The sequence below is a fragment of the Ambystoma mexicanum genome, chromosome 12 (genome assembly GCF_040938575.1).
Source record: "Ambystoma mexicanum isolate Mex_15411 chromosome 12, UKY_AmexF1_1, whole genome shotgun sequence".
Taxonomy (NCBI): domain Eukaryota; kingdom Metazoa; phylum Chordata; class Amphibia; order Caudata; family Ambystomatidae; genus Ambystoma; species Ambystoma mexicanum.
In genome coordinates, this window is record NC_090936.1 from 445,292,374 (window position 1) to 445,310,013 (window position 17,640).

Consider the following 17,640-nt stretch of genomic DNA (forward strand, 5'->3'; position numbering starts at 1 on the left):
GCAATGATTGATTTTTAAGTACTTCAACATAATAATTGAATGTAATTCGGTGCGTATTAGTCTCTTCTGGATTTGGGTCAATTCATCCCATTGATCCTTCTTCACTGTCTCCCCTCCATTCCTGTCTAAACCTAGACACAGAATTGAATTAAGGAGCTTCAATACATATTCTTCACTATATACCAAACATTTATCTGAGACTGGTGCCATATTTGTCTAGTATCAGGTAATTTGTGGGTATGTGTTTCAAACAGTAGACTAGTGGTGTGTAAGCCTCTTAGACACAATACTCAAAATCGGCATCCCACCTAAGGGATGAAGGCTTCCTACCTTATGGGGTAAATAGTCTGAACTTCAACAAAAGGAAAGCTACGAAACTCACTTCCTATCAGGGACACACCACTACACAATGACTAGTGTATTTAATCATCAAATATTGTAAATGCAATTATTCAGTATCACAAAAGAAATGTTACTGTACATATATTTAATATTTAATTTTTATTTTTAGATTTTTTATTTGTTGCATATTTGTTAAACAGTTTGTACATTTTACAAAGAAATGAAAAACAATTTAAAATTCTTGTACTGATGTACTGATTACAGATTGTCATTATAACCAGAACTATGTATGTAATCCAAATATCCTGAAAACCAATTTCCACATTCCAAAGTTTCAATAAACAGCACAACTGAAATAGAATAGGTAATGTTTGTTCCTTTTTTGGAGTATAATACAGAATTTAGCTAACCATTGCCCAATCCCTAATGCCTTTCTCAGTAACCCTATCAATGGCTGAAAAAATCTCGATCAGCAGCTTTATTAAAGATAGCAGTAGTGACAGTTGTGAGGTGGTCATAAGTCGATGCCACAAGTCATTTGACAGTACCATCGAGGATGAGTGGATGAACCGTTCAAGATGCCTTTTCCTATGGCTCAGAAACATAGGGCACTCCATTGCCAAGTGGAAATGTGACTCAGTCTTGTATGAGTCGCACATTCTGCACCTTCGCATGACATAGGGTACTCCTAGTTTAGGACCAAGCACTTCTAATGTTGGCAAACAGTTTAACCTAAATCTTAGGTACCACTCACGATGGTGGCCACTAGGACATTTGGCTAGGTAGGATTTTAAATTAGGCTGTGGGAGGTACAATAATTATTTGCCTTCATAAAGTTTTAGGTGACTTGGATTCGTCAAGTCCATAGATTTGTCCCATCTTTTGATTTTGTTTTATAGGGTTATTTCTGATTCAGAGCCATCAAGATCGATCAATATGGCAAAGCTATCGCATCTTTTTTTCAACTTCTTTAAATAAGGGTTGGTATTTTGCTTTATTTGAATATTTAAATGGAACCCTAAAGAATTATGGTCTGATTTTCTATGCTATTGAACTTCCAAATAGTTCTGGAGATATACCTGGTCCACCAAGACGTTAAACCCAATTGCAGTCTAATTGCACTTATAAGTGTAGAGACTGGGAGCCTCAATACTTCTTTTAGGATTTTCCCTTCTCATACGTCAAAGAACTGCCTGTTCGGAATGTTAATGCTGTATACCTTTATTTAACGCTATTGCTCTAGATAATTCGCCTGTAGTTTTGAGTCTAACTCTTGTTGAATTGTTCGAGTACAGGAGATGTGTTAATGCTAACAGAGAAGGATCTATGTCCCACTTCCTCAATTTTGACCAGAGCTGTTGACCAGAGCTGTTGAGATATCTACATTATGAAAAGCGGAGGTTAAGTCCACGGTCGCCATATATAGGGTGCTCCCCGAGTCGACTCCCACATCTGACAGGCACGCTTTGGGTGTTAGGCCGCTGATGATTGTTCCGACATCCTGTATGTACCCAGGTTGTAAGGGGCTCAGGAGACTATTCTGTTTTCCCCAGACCCGCAGATCTCTGAGTACCAAATTAGAAAAGATCTTTGATGAGTTGTCTAGAGGAGAAATCGGACCATAACAAGAGGGTTCCGCATGATTTCCCTTCTTATAGATCAGAACCAGTATTGATTCTGTCCAGGACATTGGGCATTTAGTAGCGATAGTTATATGTTTAAACAAATGAAATAAGATGTCTGGCCAAAGATTGGGATTGTCCTTAAATACTCCATTTGTTTTCCCATCTGGGCCACTAGCTCTGGTGTTTTTTAGTTTGCTGATTATTATATCCATGTCAAGATGGTCAGAATTAAAGGATACAGGATGTATGTACTGGTCCAAAGGATCTGCTACTGCTGTTAAATCTGCTTTATAATTGTTTGAGAAATGGTTCACCCAGTCCCCTTCGCTCACTCCGCTAGATTGTGCGACTGCCTGTTGGTGGTTTTTGTTATTTAATTCCCACTAGGTGGCTCTTGTATCTTTCTTGATGATTTTTTTCAAGGAACGCCTTATTGGAGATCATTTCCGTATTTTGTACTGTTTCCACCATCTCTAGTGACATCCAATTAGGATCTTTTTTTGTTTTTCCTCTTTCTTCAAGCTGAGAGATCTGGATGTTTTTTTAAGATCCTTTCGTAGTTGACTTTTACGAATTTGTAAAATACTATCAGACATTTGTGTTTTTGGTACAAATGGAGATTTTATTGGCCGTTGTGGCGGTCTATTATTTTTTTTTCTTTAGCCTTTCCAATAATTGGGGAAGTTTTCATGAGTCATATGTTCCAGTTTTTAACTCTCACTAAGTCTATTCCACCAAACCAGAAGGTGTTGATTTGCTTTAATAGCGGTGAGAAGGCCACCTTTGGACATCCCCTTAGTTCCCTTATTTGCCAACTTGGATACTACAGTGAAGCCATCCCAGACATGAATTGATATTTGCCATGTTTCCTACAGAAGGACACGATTGAAATCCTCCTATTTGACTTTGGTTTCTCTGTTCAAAAAGGAGCTGTGACCCCTAGAGTTCCAGCTAAGAATATTCCAAAGACTAGGTGAAACCTGGTCGGGTTCCCCCTGTGGAAGATAGCACGGAGGGGAGCCAACCCCAGTTCCTGTCTTCATGTTTAGTGGCCTAATCATACTTATAGTCTGAGTCAAAGTGGCGTGTGACTGTTATTCTTGGTTTGTCTGATAGTATGCTGTAGCCTTCTTTGCGTCCATAATAACACTCAAAACCTTCTAAGAGGATAGCTTCCTCTTATTCATGATGGATTTCTCAACCAATTTTGAGTGTATATGTACAGCGCATTTTCCCAGCTGAGTGGGGTCCACCAAATGTACACATTTGATGTTGGCTGAAGTTATGGACTGGAGCTGCTGGATTGACCAGAGTGAAAGCAGTCTGCTTCTATTTAGAGGAATGTTATCATCGCATTCACGGGAATATTCAAAAATGAGGAAATATTCCTTTCCTATTCGAAGCCCACTTTCTATCTTTTCCTCAGATTGTGACATGATTTTGGGTAATTCAACCATTTTGAGATGATCAAAGTTTTCTTTGGATTGGCGGCCGTGATGCCTTCGGGTAGAGTAATACTCCTTTTTAGTAAGGTCCATCAACGGAGTCTGAGCTTTTGAAAAGGTTGAGCCAGTTGTGGATTTTGTTCCATGCAATGTATTTTTATTTCCGTAATTCTGGATCACGGAAAGGCTGGATTTTGTTACTTGTTTGGGCTCTATATTCCTTTAAGAGATCGCTGCTGCGTGAGTAGGCTGACTGGGAGATCCTATATTGGTTATTCGGGAGGGCTATTAAGCCTGTTTTCCTTTTAGATGTCAGGTTCCCAAGTATAATGGAGATTTTAGGTGCCTCATCAGCACTACTCAAAGTGTTACTCCGGAGGCCTGAATCAATGTTTTGTTGAAGGGCCTGTTTTCCTCTTTGTAACATACTGTGAAGAAACTTACGGGATCCCTTATTTGAGATGTCATGAACTCCTGTCATATTTTTTGTTTTTTTTCTTCTGTTTGAATGGCTGTTTCTTAGAGTTAACTTCACTTTGGCTTTCATCTCCTGTTCTATTAGACGCTGGGCCGATACTCACAGAAGAATTCAACACGCCTTCTGATGGTGCTTCGGCAATGTACATGTTTTCCTGTGAAACTGTACAATGTGAATCCTCTTCAAGCGGACTAGTTCGGGGGCTGGGGGTGGCAGCATTCCCAGTCAGGTGGAGATTGGGTAGCGCTAAAGCTTGCATGAGTAAAGTTTTTATGTCTTTTAAAGACTGAGGGCCTCATTACGGGTCTTATGGTAACCCTGCAGATGATACCGGCAGGTTGCCACCAGACCAGAAAAAAAATTACCGGCACCTGACTTCCCGGTAACCCAGGGGTAATTGCCCATTCCCACAGAGTCCAGTAGGACGTTGAAGCACGAAGAACAGAAACTTAGACAAGTCGGGTTTAGGAACGAACAATAACTTGTACATTGAGTGCAATTGACTTCGACATTTGTGAATGAGAAAGTGAACATATTCACCTGTGTCAGGTCTCAATTTATGAGTGAAAGATTAAATTAATTGTACGTTTTTTAACTGTATATGTTTATACATGGTTTTAGAAAATATGATATGTATAATAACATTTATTTTGTGATAATGAATAATTATATTTACAATATTTGTATTGTGTAGTGCTGTGTCCCTGATAGGAAGTGAGTTTTGGAGCTTTCCTTTTGTTGAACTTCAGACTATTTATCCCATAAGGTAGGGAGGCTTCATCCAAGCCAGCTACCGAAGCTGGAAGGCTAGTGTACCAATCCATGTTGTAGCATCTGTTCCTAGCAGCAAATGTAACTCTGCAGCTGATCTGTTGGGGCTTCAAAGAAACATAGTGTTTCTAACGTGTCCTGCTCCATCGCTTCCTCCTCAGTTGTAGGTGCCCTGTACCTGATGACAGAGCCTGAGGGGGCAGCCTCTTGTGACTTTCCTTTTGGCTGCCATTTTAGGAACCTCATACACAGGGATGGGAAAGCAACTGTACAGAGAACTTCGGCTAAGCGCCAAACCTGTGTTATCCCTAGAGTCGACCATGCCCTGAGGACACACCCTAGAAAAAGATGATGCAGACCCCATTTGCAAGACCTGATGTAGGCTCTGTATAACCCATTGGGGCAGACCCAGCTTTATCATTCAATGAGGTGACTTGTGAGCACTGATGCAAGGGCTCTTTGATATCTCCAGTAACAGGCTGTGATCAACCCTCTGAATAGCACCAGTTTTCTACCCCATTCTGAAAACCTTTGAGTCACCCCAGTTCTATTGCAGATTACTGGGGAAAGCACAAGGGTAGAAAATTAAAGGCATGTCTCTCACCATCAGATGCTTGTTATTAATGAAGGCCTGAAGGAGGCGTCCCTTCAACAAGTTCTTCCCATTGCCTAACTCTTGATCGAAATACATCCGGTATGAGAGTGTATCACAAGTGACGGAAAACCTTTTGGTGGATTTGGGCCCAGATAAATAGGCAGGGTCCGTGCAGATCCGAATTGAGAAAGTTCCCAAAACACAGGTGGCATGAAGAAATGTATATATTGTGAAGTTAAGGTACAGGGAATTGACTTCAAACTGTGGAAATAAAAAAGGAAAAATCATGTGTTTGAATACCTGAAAACTGTAAAGGTGTTCAGTCCAATCAAAGCAGAGAAAATGAATGGTGAGCAATGCCAGAAGCAAGGAAGAGGAGGGAGAGATCAATGTGCTACAGCCTTGCATTTTGAAAAATAGTTTTGCTATTCTCGCCAATATGGAGGTAAGGGAGCCAGATGTGTGAGTAATAGGCGAAGAGCTGGGATGATGGGATTACATTTAAAATACTAGACCTTTTCTTGATGTTGTACATGTTACTTTGTGAAGAGGTGCATGACAAAGCTGGATGATGCAACTTTGAAAGGTTGTGGAAAAAAGTTGAAGCTTGTCACGTTGTTTAGTTTTCTGTGATTCTGCGTACATTTACCTAATTGCTGCAATAGTTCGCTTATCTGCTCTGCTGATAGTTAATCCTGTTTAAGAGACCGGCCAGCTAGTCCTGGGTTGTATAGTCCAGAAATTACAGTAACTTCCGGACATTTATTTTCCTGTAGGAGATGCATGCTTACTTAGGTACATCTGTAGTGTTTGTATCTGAAACACAGACGATGGCTGTACATTAATTTGACCTTATGGCTGAATGCAGCAAAGAAACTAAAACATGGAATTTTCAGTTCGTTCCTGCCATGCTTAATAAGAAGGTTTTTCAACCACCTTCGCCCCACTCTTCACAATGTGCTGTTTCTGTTTTCTTTTGTGCTTATCTCTTGAACTAGGACACGGTACTATGAAGCACTGGCACGGTAGGTGAATCTTGTTGAGTTTTTATACCCTCTTATCCTCTGCACCATTAAGAACGTGCATTCATCTCCTGGACTGTTTAGGTGCCTTTTCACACTTCATTAGATGGTTGTGAATGCCGGAGGGTGGAGTCATTGCATATCAATCAAAAGTCATATTCTGTTGTTGGTGTAACATTTTTCTACAGGTAGTATAAAGTAAAAGAAAGACTTTGAGATAGTGGGGCAGTATAAAAAAGTGACTGTCAAACTGCAAATAAAAAATTACAACAAGAGCATGTCTGCTGAAAACCACAGAAAAGATACTGAACCAAACAACGTTTTACTGGGCCAGTAATAGGCTTGAGGGTGTTAATGACGCATATGCAGAGATCTGTCTGTAGTTTGAAAATGCACACCTTTAAAATCCCATAGGGTTAACTCACCCTTTAATACTTTCGCTGTCGGGAATATCAGTACCATGGATTGGTTGGAAGTAATGCCTGCTATAAACAGTCCTACAAAACAGTAGACTCTATAATAAATAATTCTTTGTGAGAATACAATTCATATAAATCTTGTACACCCCTTTACAACCAACAAGTGTTCACTCTTGTTCTTCCCTTGACAGCTCTAATTCTAGAGACAGCCGGTTGCCGATTATCAGTCGTGAAGAGGGATCCCAAGAGGACACCTATGATGAGATCTTCAATGAAGACGTGGAGTACAGCAGTGAACCCAGCCTCCTCTCTGACATGTGGGTGCTACTTGGTTCGAAAATTACCTTTCCACAAAAAGGGGTGCATGTGTGACTTTAAAAACGTTCAGTGGCCCCTGATGGTGCTACAGGGGGTGTAAATACCAGAATGGGTACAGTAGGTTGCACAAAACATTTAATTCAAAGCTCTGGCCAAGTGGGTCCATGGACATTGAGAAGGGGGGCCAGTCTGAAATGCTGCATTGCACTTGCTTAACTTGCTAGGTCAGTAAAGGTCTGTATCCATTGAAAGACATTGGGCCACATTACAAATCAGGCAGTCCGGAAATAACGGTGGTGGTAAACCCGCCGCCACTGTTGTTTCCGGACCGCCTGATCCCGACTCCTGCAGGCAGGAGGTGATGTCCCGCCAGGTTTGACCTGGCCGGCTTAACACCGCCCGCCTGTAGGCGGACGAGGAAACACCGGCAGCATTACGAGATGCTGCCGGTGTTTCCATGATCCCCATTCCCATTGAGTCCCATAGTACTCAATGGGAATGGTGATTAACGCCATTTTGCCTCCGTGATTCCCGGAAAACCGGAGTTGTAATGCCCCGGTAATTCTGGGAATTACGGAGGCGGAATGGTAATACGAGTCCGGCGGTAACCAGGCGGTTTTACCGCCTCGGTTACCGCCGGACTCGTAATGAGGCCCATTGTGGAGTAGGTGACTCTACCATTTCGAACATGTCTAGAGAAAGTGTTCTTTTTTGGGTCGTCAGCAGGGCCATTCATGACTACTCCTACTACTCAAACCCGGACACTCATCAACCTTCCCCTAACGCTTCCCTCACATCTGTCAGGCTAACACAAGCTCCACCAGTGCAAGCATCCTTCCCAAAGAACAAGTCACCATTGGGTACAAGCTTCTCTCACATACAACAGGCCCAGCATGTGCCAAAACTCTGCAAAATCCCCTCACACAGAGCAGGTGTGACATTGGCCACAGCAGTGTTTGCTTCCCTCACATACTCCAGATCACTGTTTGTCTCAGCAGTCCTTTACCTAGCACATGAACAACATAGGACTGCACCAGTGTATGCAACACTCACATGAAACAGGTAAAGCATGTGCCATCACATCCAAACTCCACTCCTATAGAACAGGGACAGCACTGCCTTCAGCATTGCAGGCATCCCTCCCATAGAACATGTAAAGCATGGGCTCAGCTCAGCTAGCTGCCTTCACATACAGCCTTTACCGATTTGGTTGCAGGCATCACCCACCTGTGCCTATCAACAAGTTGGTTTACTAAGGCGTTTAACATTAGATGTTTAGCACTTGCCAATGAATGTTAGGTTAGAGGGGCATCCAGTTGAATTCTATGGAGGACTGTGGCTTACTGGTGAGTTAAGATGATGATCGAAAGAGGGTGAAATTCTTCATATGGATGGTGAGTTGAGTGGATCATCTTTTATAAGGGACGTGCATTAAATAACAGAGCCTGCCCATCCTACACTCCCTCCTTGGGGAATTGTGAGTTTGTTTCTGAGGTGCTGAAAGAGAGCTACAGCAGGGAAGATTGCATGAACACAGGCTCCATGCAGCTATGCTCATAACCAACGGTGCCTTCCTTTCCGATCACTGATGTAGTAGTATGAGCTAATCCACAAGCAGGTCCCTGTATTGCATATTTTGTCAATTTACACTAAAGTTGTCAGCAGAGACAGGACACCAGTCTAACCCTTTTACAATTCCTTACAGGTTCTCGTTCCAAGATGATGGAAACAGGCAACTGACTCCTTCAGATGGGCACCGGAAGGAGTACAAAGGGGAAGAGACATGGCAGTCCCCAAAGAAGGGCTTCCTTCGCTCTGCTTCTTTAGGTAATTGTAAAGGCTGCTTTGTAGCATTCAGTATGTATGTCTTAATCGTTAGTCTTTAAATATTTGTGCACATCAAATCCTCATTAGTTGCAGGTCATTTCAATGGACATGTTTCAGATGACAACTTAAACATTTTGGGTGACCAGGATCCATCGCTTTTTCATTGGTGACTCATCATAAACTGTATATAGCACATCTCAGATGCCCTTTTCTGTCATGTTTTATCCAGACACGACCTGGCGGGTCCCTGAGAACTTGGAATGGTTTGCAGCAGATATATTCTTGTTATCTTTAACAGCTTGAATGAGACTGGGAAGATTGTGTATACTATTATTCATTGTTTCAAAAATAAAGCCTGGGAATGCTTTTCTAAAACTGTGATTAATGTCAGCAAGAAAGGTAGTGCTAGGTTGCAACTTGCCCTCTTCTGCTATGATAAGACCATATTTTTGGGTGTTATGTAATACTCCAACCGAGCATGCAGCCTTTTCCGACACAGTATAGCCACAACGTGCCCTTCCTGTTTCGTGTTCATGGAGGTGGCTATAATGAAGGACCCCAAAGAAGATTTTTCTTTGTGTCCAGTTTGAGAGAAAAAACCTCAAACCCACCATTTTCGTATTTATAATCAATGGTGCTGAGTTGCTGCAAGCACCTGAGATGAGGAAATTGAAATTAAAGGTGACGTACCTGGTCAAACTTTGTTTAACCTGCATGGCTCCACTGGCCTTTAACTTAAACTAAGGCAGTTTCCCCTCTTTTTTCCATTAGTCTTGGTGTAACATGGGGAATATCCCTGGATATTATTATTATTATCAAGATACCTTCTTGAAACATATGTTGGGTAGTAGATGTAGTATCACATTTCTTTGTTACTAGCTTGTGAACAGCCTTAGGTAAACATGCCAATTATTAACAAAAATGAGGGGACTAGAAAGAATGGATGAAGGATAAAAATGCACAACATTGTTGGCATATATTTCATGAATTCAATAGGGACAAGGGATAGGTGGCATAACATGGGTGGCAGGATAAGAAAAACACTACAATGTACACATTATGGTGATTCTTGTACTGGGAAGGAGACCAGAGCATTGCATAGCTATAATTTTCAAAAAGCAGTCTCTATTTGCGCATGTGCAACAACGGCCGTGCCCTGCTAGACCCTGTGCGCATCCACTAGCTTTGCACACCAGTCCTTTTGCACCTGTCAAGGCAATTAAATAGCTCTAGCTACCATTTTATTAGATGAATAAAGGATGGGTCATAATGAGGAAAGAGAGCTAAGGACAGATAGGGCAAATGTCACGATAATAAGTATATCCCACTTTCCTCCAGACTTATACACAACTAAGTAATGTGAGAAAGTCAGCTCCCTAACATTGTCCCAATGGCAGGAGACCCTCTTCCAACCTTTGGCCATGCCTGGGCCTGAGTCATGTGACCTCTGAACTCTGAGTAGAGGACCAAACCTTTAAGCTTTGGTGGATGCCGGCCCTGGATGCCTAAATGGAAGTGCAAGTAGTGAATACTCCATTTAGTAAACCTGTTGACTTTGGCAATACCTGTTCTAGCTTTAGGAATCAAATGACATGAAGAAAAGAGTGGCTAAGTAGAACTGACACGATGATTTTAGAGGATAGTGCTAGAATAGGCATCACTTGGGATCCCATATACCAGAGGATTCCCCACGGTAAGGAGCAAGTCTGAAAGCGGGAAGAAAAGATCAAAGAAATTAAGGTTGCCATCTGAGCTTGCTGGTCACCATTTTCAAATGGGGATTCCTGCAAGCCAGTCACCAGAATGTACTTGCAGGACAGATCATGGAGACCGAGAATGCATCACCACTGAAGCATACTCAAAGCTGCCCTGGGGAGCTGAGCCTGAAAGGATGCCCAATTTCCATCAAATACCTGGTGGGTTTTTTGAATGCATGGAACACCAGAGACCCGCAGAAGAGGGAGCACTCTAGGACTGGAACTCGCTGAACCAACCTACAGGACCCAAAGTGAAAATACGGAGAATAAACCAATCCAATTTAGGGAGACAGAATAAGTATTGGCAGGGAGGCGTATAAAAGACTGGTTATTGCGAACATTAGGGAGCAATACATATTTGCGCTCTGTTTGGAATGATCAGAGCACTGTTGCATCAGAATGGGGCTTTGCAACCTAGAGAAAGCCAGGAGCAGACTGACGCATTGCAGACAGGAATATTGTGGGTTTGATAGAGCTAGGAGCAGGCCAAATACCGGAGGACAAGACCCCAAGGTCTAACACTGGAACAAGACCCTTTCGAAAAGGTTTTTAGAGGATCTCGGTCACCTGGAAAGGCAAACCCCACAGCTATGGCAAAGACTGAGGAGGGGACCTGGTGCCACTGAGTCAAATGAACAATGTTTGCTAGTGGGAGGGGCATGTATCCCTTGCTGGGACTGATAAGGGAATCATATTGCTTGCTGTGGGTGGTAAGGATCAACATATTTACAAAGAGTGAGAAGGGCACCGTATGCTTTACCAGTGATCTACGGTACTGTAACTCGGATCTTGAAAAAAATGGGCCAGGCCCTCCCCTCTTGGCTTGATTACAAACATGGAGTTGGGTGATATATCCCTGCCAGGAGTAGGTGTGGCAGACAAAGTGACTAGGAGCTGTATCCTGAGTAAAAAGGTAGTTGAGTGCTATATCCCTGAGACTGTGTTTAGTTTAAAGAGTTTGGGGGAGGACATTATCCGCACAAAGGAAAAAACCCTATCACTGTATTATTTGACCCATCCTGACCTTTATTATTTCAGATTATTCCCAGAGAGGAATTCCTAGTTGTGTTAGCGATTAACCCGTAGACCCCATACATGTTTATTCCAAACAAACACTGTGTTTGAATAAACAGCATTTTAACCTTCTGTAGCATATGCTTCCCATGTTTTAAAAGCAGGAGAGCTCAGCTACACTGTTTTTGCAAAAGAGACCCTGGCCTGTTAATTTCTGCCATTTCCGATGGGGCAGAAACTTTGAACTAGGAACCAACCACAAGCCCGTGATGGGTTTCCTTCCCAAAACTCTCATCAACAAGATCTTACTCTGGTTAATAAGGCTTATCTCACAACTCCAAGAATATTCCCTGATATTGAGATCTGAACTGCATCCTCATGCTAGAGAAGCCAGAGATTGTACTAGGGAAGCCAACGGCTTGAATATCCTGACATATCATTTCTTGAACACTTTTCTTTTACACAACATTGTTATTAGACAGGCACTTTTTAAACCTGATTGAAGTTCAATAAACACCCTTGAACTGTGGTCACTTGTGTCTGTCTTGCTGTTTGATACCATACCTTCCTTACAATACTTCAGACATGATGGTGGGGGAGTATTGGTAGCCAAGTATGGACTGCCTGGTGGATTGCCTCATGCGTGACTTTGCTATTTGTGCAAGCAACGAAAAGGGTCTGAATTTCAGCACTCCACCTTTAATGCGTTCACCTCTGCTTCTCCTTCTGCTACTCCTTCTCAACTCTGCATACGCTTTCTCAAATCATGCTACAATTTCCTTCTTTTATATCCCTATTATAAAACTCACGTCTCAAAACTCTCACTACTCCATCTCTCTTTCACCTATTTCTAACAAATAAAGCCCACAAGATAACATACCTCTCATAGCACCTATCCACCTTGTATCCCTTCCTCTGAGAATCAACTTCTCTACTCTTCCTTAATGCATCATCAACTGAACATTGCACTCTGGAATGCTCAGTCTATATGCAACAACATTTCTTTCATCACTAACTACTTTCACACCAGCTCTCCTCCCCTAGACCTCCTTGCTATCACTGAAATTTGGATTTCTCCTTCTGCCACTGCTACTCTGTGTGAGGAACTCATGATGAACAGGTAAGACAGACACAAGTGATCACAGTTCATGGGTGTTTATTGAACAATTAATGCTGTGTGCAGTTTGGAAAAACGCCTAATCTAAGCCTAAATCTAAGATGAGAGCAGGTGTCAACCATCAAATGAAAAATACGGCAAAAAAAGGGGTGTGGGATAGTTCTCAAGAAAAGAAAAAAGCATTCTCAAATAAATGTCAGGATGCAGTAGCTTGCTTCTTCCTTCCCCACGTTTTGGACACAGGTTATGATGGGAGCTTGGATCACAGTACAGTGTCGGGTTTCTCCAGCACAAGACTACAGTTCCAATGGTAGTTGTTAGGGCCGCCGATGGCCAAGTCTCGTCTCCTGCCTTCGGGGCCTGATGTGTTGAAATAGCAAAAACAAAAGTTCCTTTAACAAATGAAAGTTTGTTTCCAAAGTCCGCTGGGTGACAGAGTCACCCCTGGGTAACCCTCTTCTGGGCGCTGACCCTTCTCAATTGTTTCACAGTTTTTTTTTTGTTTGTTTTTTTTAAAGTTTTTTATTTTGAAAATAAAACAATACAAACCAAACTTGCAGCATTATATACAATAAAACCGTAGACATCAGGTAACACATGTTACTGCACTTCAAACCCCCCCCCACCCCCAAGAGCTTATCAACCTTACAGTTCTGTGTCAACCTGGTGTGGCCGGGTGTCGTTTCCTTCCGAAGCTGCAGGGTCCACTTCCGTGCCAAACAGTCCTGTAATTAACATCCTCCAAGCCGCCAGGTTACCCACATCTTCCTCCCCGCAATTGCTACATGCTTCCTGCCATACTGCCGTTTCAGCCTCCGCCCATTTCTGCAAGTCCCGCCACCATATCTCTATCCTTGGCTTATGGCATTGTTTCCAACTCATGGCTATCCTCCTCTTAGCAAGTACATACGCCAGGTCTCTCAGTTTCCCGAGATGTTTGGTGTTCCGTGGTCTGGGGAACCCACCCAGGAGGCAGGCCCAGGCCTTGTCTATGCATATCAGGACACCCTTATCTACCAGTTTCCGTGCCACTTCCCCCCAAAAGACTTCAATCACTGGGCAGGACCAGAACATATGTGTCATGTCTGCGTCTTCCTCATCGCATTTCGGACATGCTTGTCTTCCTGCGCTCGCAAACTTGGCTATTCTCTTGGGGGTCATATATGCTCTATGCGTAATGTATAGCTGTATTTGCTGTAATCTAGCATTCCTGGACACTTTCTTATGGTATCCCATGGCCCGTTCCCACATCCCATCAGTCAGCTGCGCCCCCACCTCCGTTTCCCAGTCCAGCCTCAAATCCATCAAATCCTTCCCCACCCGGGTCATCACCACCTCATACAATCTCGAGATCTCATGTCCGCCCTCTGATATGTCATATATCGTTCCAATCAGGGCGTCTGGATCTTCCGCCAACACCGTCTCCGGCCAGGTCTTACGGATAATCTGCACCAACCTAAGGTACGTAACAAATTGGCCCCCATGCAACCCTGTTTCCTCTCCCAGGTCTTCGAATTTCCTGATGGCCCCCTCTTGCCATATGTCCCCCAATGTGGCCAGCCCAACCGATTCCCAGTATGTCCTGATTATTTTCCTAAACTGGCTGTCTCCCATAGTTAAGGCAACTAGCGGCACCTGTGGGGAACACGGGCACGGGCTCTCTATCAATTGGCACGCTCTACGCCACATTCTCCACCCAAGCAGCAGCATACTTGGGCGATCATTCAAGTCCGGTCTAGGGACCCAGATGACCTCCTTCAGGTAAAACGGGGCACAGTCCCGCCCAACCAGCCTAGACTCAGGAGTCTCCTCATCAGAAAGCCATTTAGTCACATATTGCAATTGGCTGGCCACATAATAGACCTCAAAGTTCGGCAGCTTGATGCCTCCTCTATCATGGAAGTTTTGCAGCTTCCACAGGGCCACCCTGTTGCGGGTGCCGTGCCACAGGAAGTCCCTACACACACTGTTAAGTTTGACAAAGAACTTCCTGGGTATCAGGTATGGTATGTTACTGAAAAAGTGCAGCAGCCTAGGCAGGACAACCATTTTGAGCATCGCCCCCCGCCCCATCATTGCCAGCGGCAGTTTCTTCCAAAACTGCATAGTCATACGGATTTTCTTCACAGCCACCTCTGTATTGTGCAAGTGTTCTTCCTCCACAGTATGGTATACATCAATTCCGAGGTAGCGGAAAGACTCAACTGCCCAAGGCACGGGCAACACCGGTAATCGTTCCGGAGGGACTCCTGCGTAGCTCCCCAATGGAAACATGCTCGATTTTCCGGGATTAACCGCTATGCCAGACAGTTCCGCATACTTTTCCATGACCTCTAAAATGTACTGGAGGTTTTCCTCCGGAAACTTTAGGTACAATAACAGGTCATCAGCATATAAGGATATTAAATGGTTCTCTCCTCCCACCTCGATGCCAACCAGGTCATATTGTTGTCTAAGGTACACCGCTAAGGGCTCTAGGGCTAGCATGTATAACATCGGGGACCAGGGGCATCCCTGTCTGGTGCCTCTACTGAGTCGCCACCTCTTAGATATCACTGATCCCGTGCGCACACTCTGGCCAGTGGTTCGCTGTACAGTAGCTTCGCCCACCCAACATAGCCTGGCCCAAACCCGTACTCCCCCAGGGCCGCCACCAACCACGGCCACCTCACTGAATCAAATGCCTTAACTGCATCTAGGGACACTACCACCATCTCTTCATCACTTCTGTTCCCCTCTTCAATCACCCGGTGGAGTCGCCTGTGATTATGGGTTATATTTCTATTAGGGACATAGCTTGTCTGATCCGGGTGTATCAGTTTACTGATGACCCTTCGTAGCCTATTAGCCAGGACCGCCGTCAGGATCTTGCTGTCCTGGTTCAGCATTGACAGCGGCCTATACGAACCACAGCATTGTCTCGGTTTGTTAGGCTTGGGGAGCGGCACGATTAGCGCTTCTCTGAGCGTATCCGGTAGCCGACCCTTCTCGAAGGATTCATTGAACATGTCTAGCATAGGAGGGAATATCTCTGCCCTATATGCTTTATAAAACTCACTCGGGAGTCCGTCCGTGCCCGGGGTCTTGCAGGTGGGCAACCGTTTCACTACCTCCTCTAGTTCATCCAGTGTAATAGGTTCATCTAGCTCCTCCCTCTCTTCGTCACTAATCCTGGGTAGTTCCATGTCTTTCAATGTGTCTCTGATCTCTTCCTGATTTTCTCCCCCTTTGTCCTCATACAGTGCTCTATAATAATCAAAGAAGGCTTCGTTAACTCCTTCTTGGGTGTCAACCTCCTCCCCGTTCTCTCTAGCTATCATCCTGATCAGGGTCCTGGGGGTTTCTCTCTTATATAGCCATGCCAGTAGGCGGCCAGTTTTGTCTCCACCCGCATGCTGCCTCTCAACATATTTTCTGTAGTTAAGGTTACAGAGCCGCTCCCAAAGCTCCGAACACCGCTGCTGCAGCTCAAGTACTAAATCCGTGTCCCCTCCTGCCCTGCTGCATTCGCGCTCCAGTTCTCTCTCCGCCTTCTCTAGTTCTGCCAGGACCCCACCCTGCAGGCCCTTTGACTTGGAAATGGCGTCACCCCTCAACACAACCTTGAAGGCCTCCCAAAGTGTGCCAGCCGAATCTACACTGCCCGTGTTCACCTCAAAGTACCGCCTGATCGCATCTCTGATGTCTTCCCTGAAGGCCGAGTCTCTAAGCGCCTCTGCGCGAAGGCGCCATGTAGTTATCCGCGCCCTGGGGCGGCTATACTGCCAGGTCAACACCAAGGGCGAGTGGTCCGACAGGACCTTCGCTCTATATTCAATTTGAGTGGTCGCTGTCACCACCTCTGACGTGGCAAAGAAATAATCTAATCTCGTGTGTAAGTGCTGTGGGGCAGAGCAGTGAGAATACTGCGAGGCATGAGGGTGTTTCAGTCTCCAAACGTCCGCCAGCCCAAAGTCGTCCAGTAATACCTGTAATACTCTGGCCGCCGGGGTGGGCCGATCAACCTTACTGTCGGACCTGTCCACCCTTGGGTCGAGAACACAGTTAAAGTCCCCTCCCCAAATAATCGCTCCCCCCACGCACGTGCCCAGGCGAGTGCATAGGGTCCTGAAGTATGTGGCAGTATTCTGGTTGGGGGCAAATGTGTTGATAATGCACACCTCCCTATTCTCTATCAGAGCCCTAAGCATGACCAGCCTGCCCTCCGTGTTCACCACCTCCCGTGTGACTCTGAGCGGGACGTGCGGTGCCACCCAGATTAGCACTCCCCTGGCATAGGCAGAGTAGGGGGAGCCCACCACCGTGCCACTCCACTTTTTCCCCACAAGTTCCAACTTATGTTGGGTCAGATGTGTTTCTTGCAGCAGTGCAATGTCAATCCTTTGTCTTTTAAGGTACAACATGACTTTGTTCCTTTTTAAATAACTGTTAAGTCCCCTGACATTCCAGGTAACAATCTTAAGTTCTCCCATGGCAAGTATGTATGTGTCTTCCTACCCCGCTTATAGCGGCTCCCAACCGCCCACGTGACACAGAAGGCGTCCCGTTCCAGTAGCTCCTCGTATAAGCTCGAACCCCCTTTAACTATGTACACAACAAAACCCCAACTTCCCTTCCCTCCCCCCCGTCCCTTTCCCAACATCACACACCCCAACTGCTGCCCAGCTTCAACCTCAGAGCTCAGGCACCCCCACATCTAGCTCCGCAAGCACCGGTCGATGCACGGAGCCCAGTAGGGTGAGGTCGCCCTAGTGGCCACCCAACTAAAGCTATCGTGGGGTAAAGAGTATCGTTCCGTAAGGCTCCCGTTCAACATTAATCACAGTGCCCATGACAAGCAGTACAATCATCTGACCTTCTTTACCGAAGGCTTCGCACCGACTATATTCAAGTCCCACGAGCCGCGCCAT

At 44.6% G+C, this 17,640-nt stretch overlaps 1 protein-coding gene across 8 annotated transcripts in view; it reads left to right on the top strand.

Annotated features, from left to right (window-relative positions):
• The window catches only part of CACNA1C (calcium voltage-gated channel subunit alpha1 C), a 2,322,072-nt gene that overhangs the window by 2,183,536 nt on the left and 120,896 nt on the right, over positions 1–17,640 (top strand). For 4 of the 8 annotated variants that reach the window (XM_069628642.1, XM_069628641.1, XM_069628644.1 and 1 more), the window contains exons 43-45: positions 6,255–6,281; positions 6,889–7,014; positions 8,721–8,842. In XM_069628642.1, coding sequence (XP_069484743.1) covers positions 6,255–6,281; positions 6,889–7,014; positions 8,721–8,842 — 275 coding nt within the window. The remainder of the gene's footprint in view (positions 1–6,254; positions 6,282–6,888; positions 7,015–8,720; positions 8,843–17,640) is intronic. The other 4 variants (XM_069628646.1, XM_069628645.1, XM_069628648.1 and 1 more) reach the window with 1 other exon arrangement.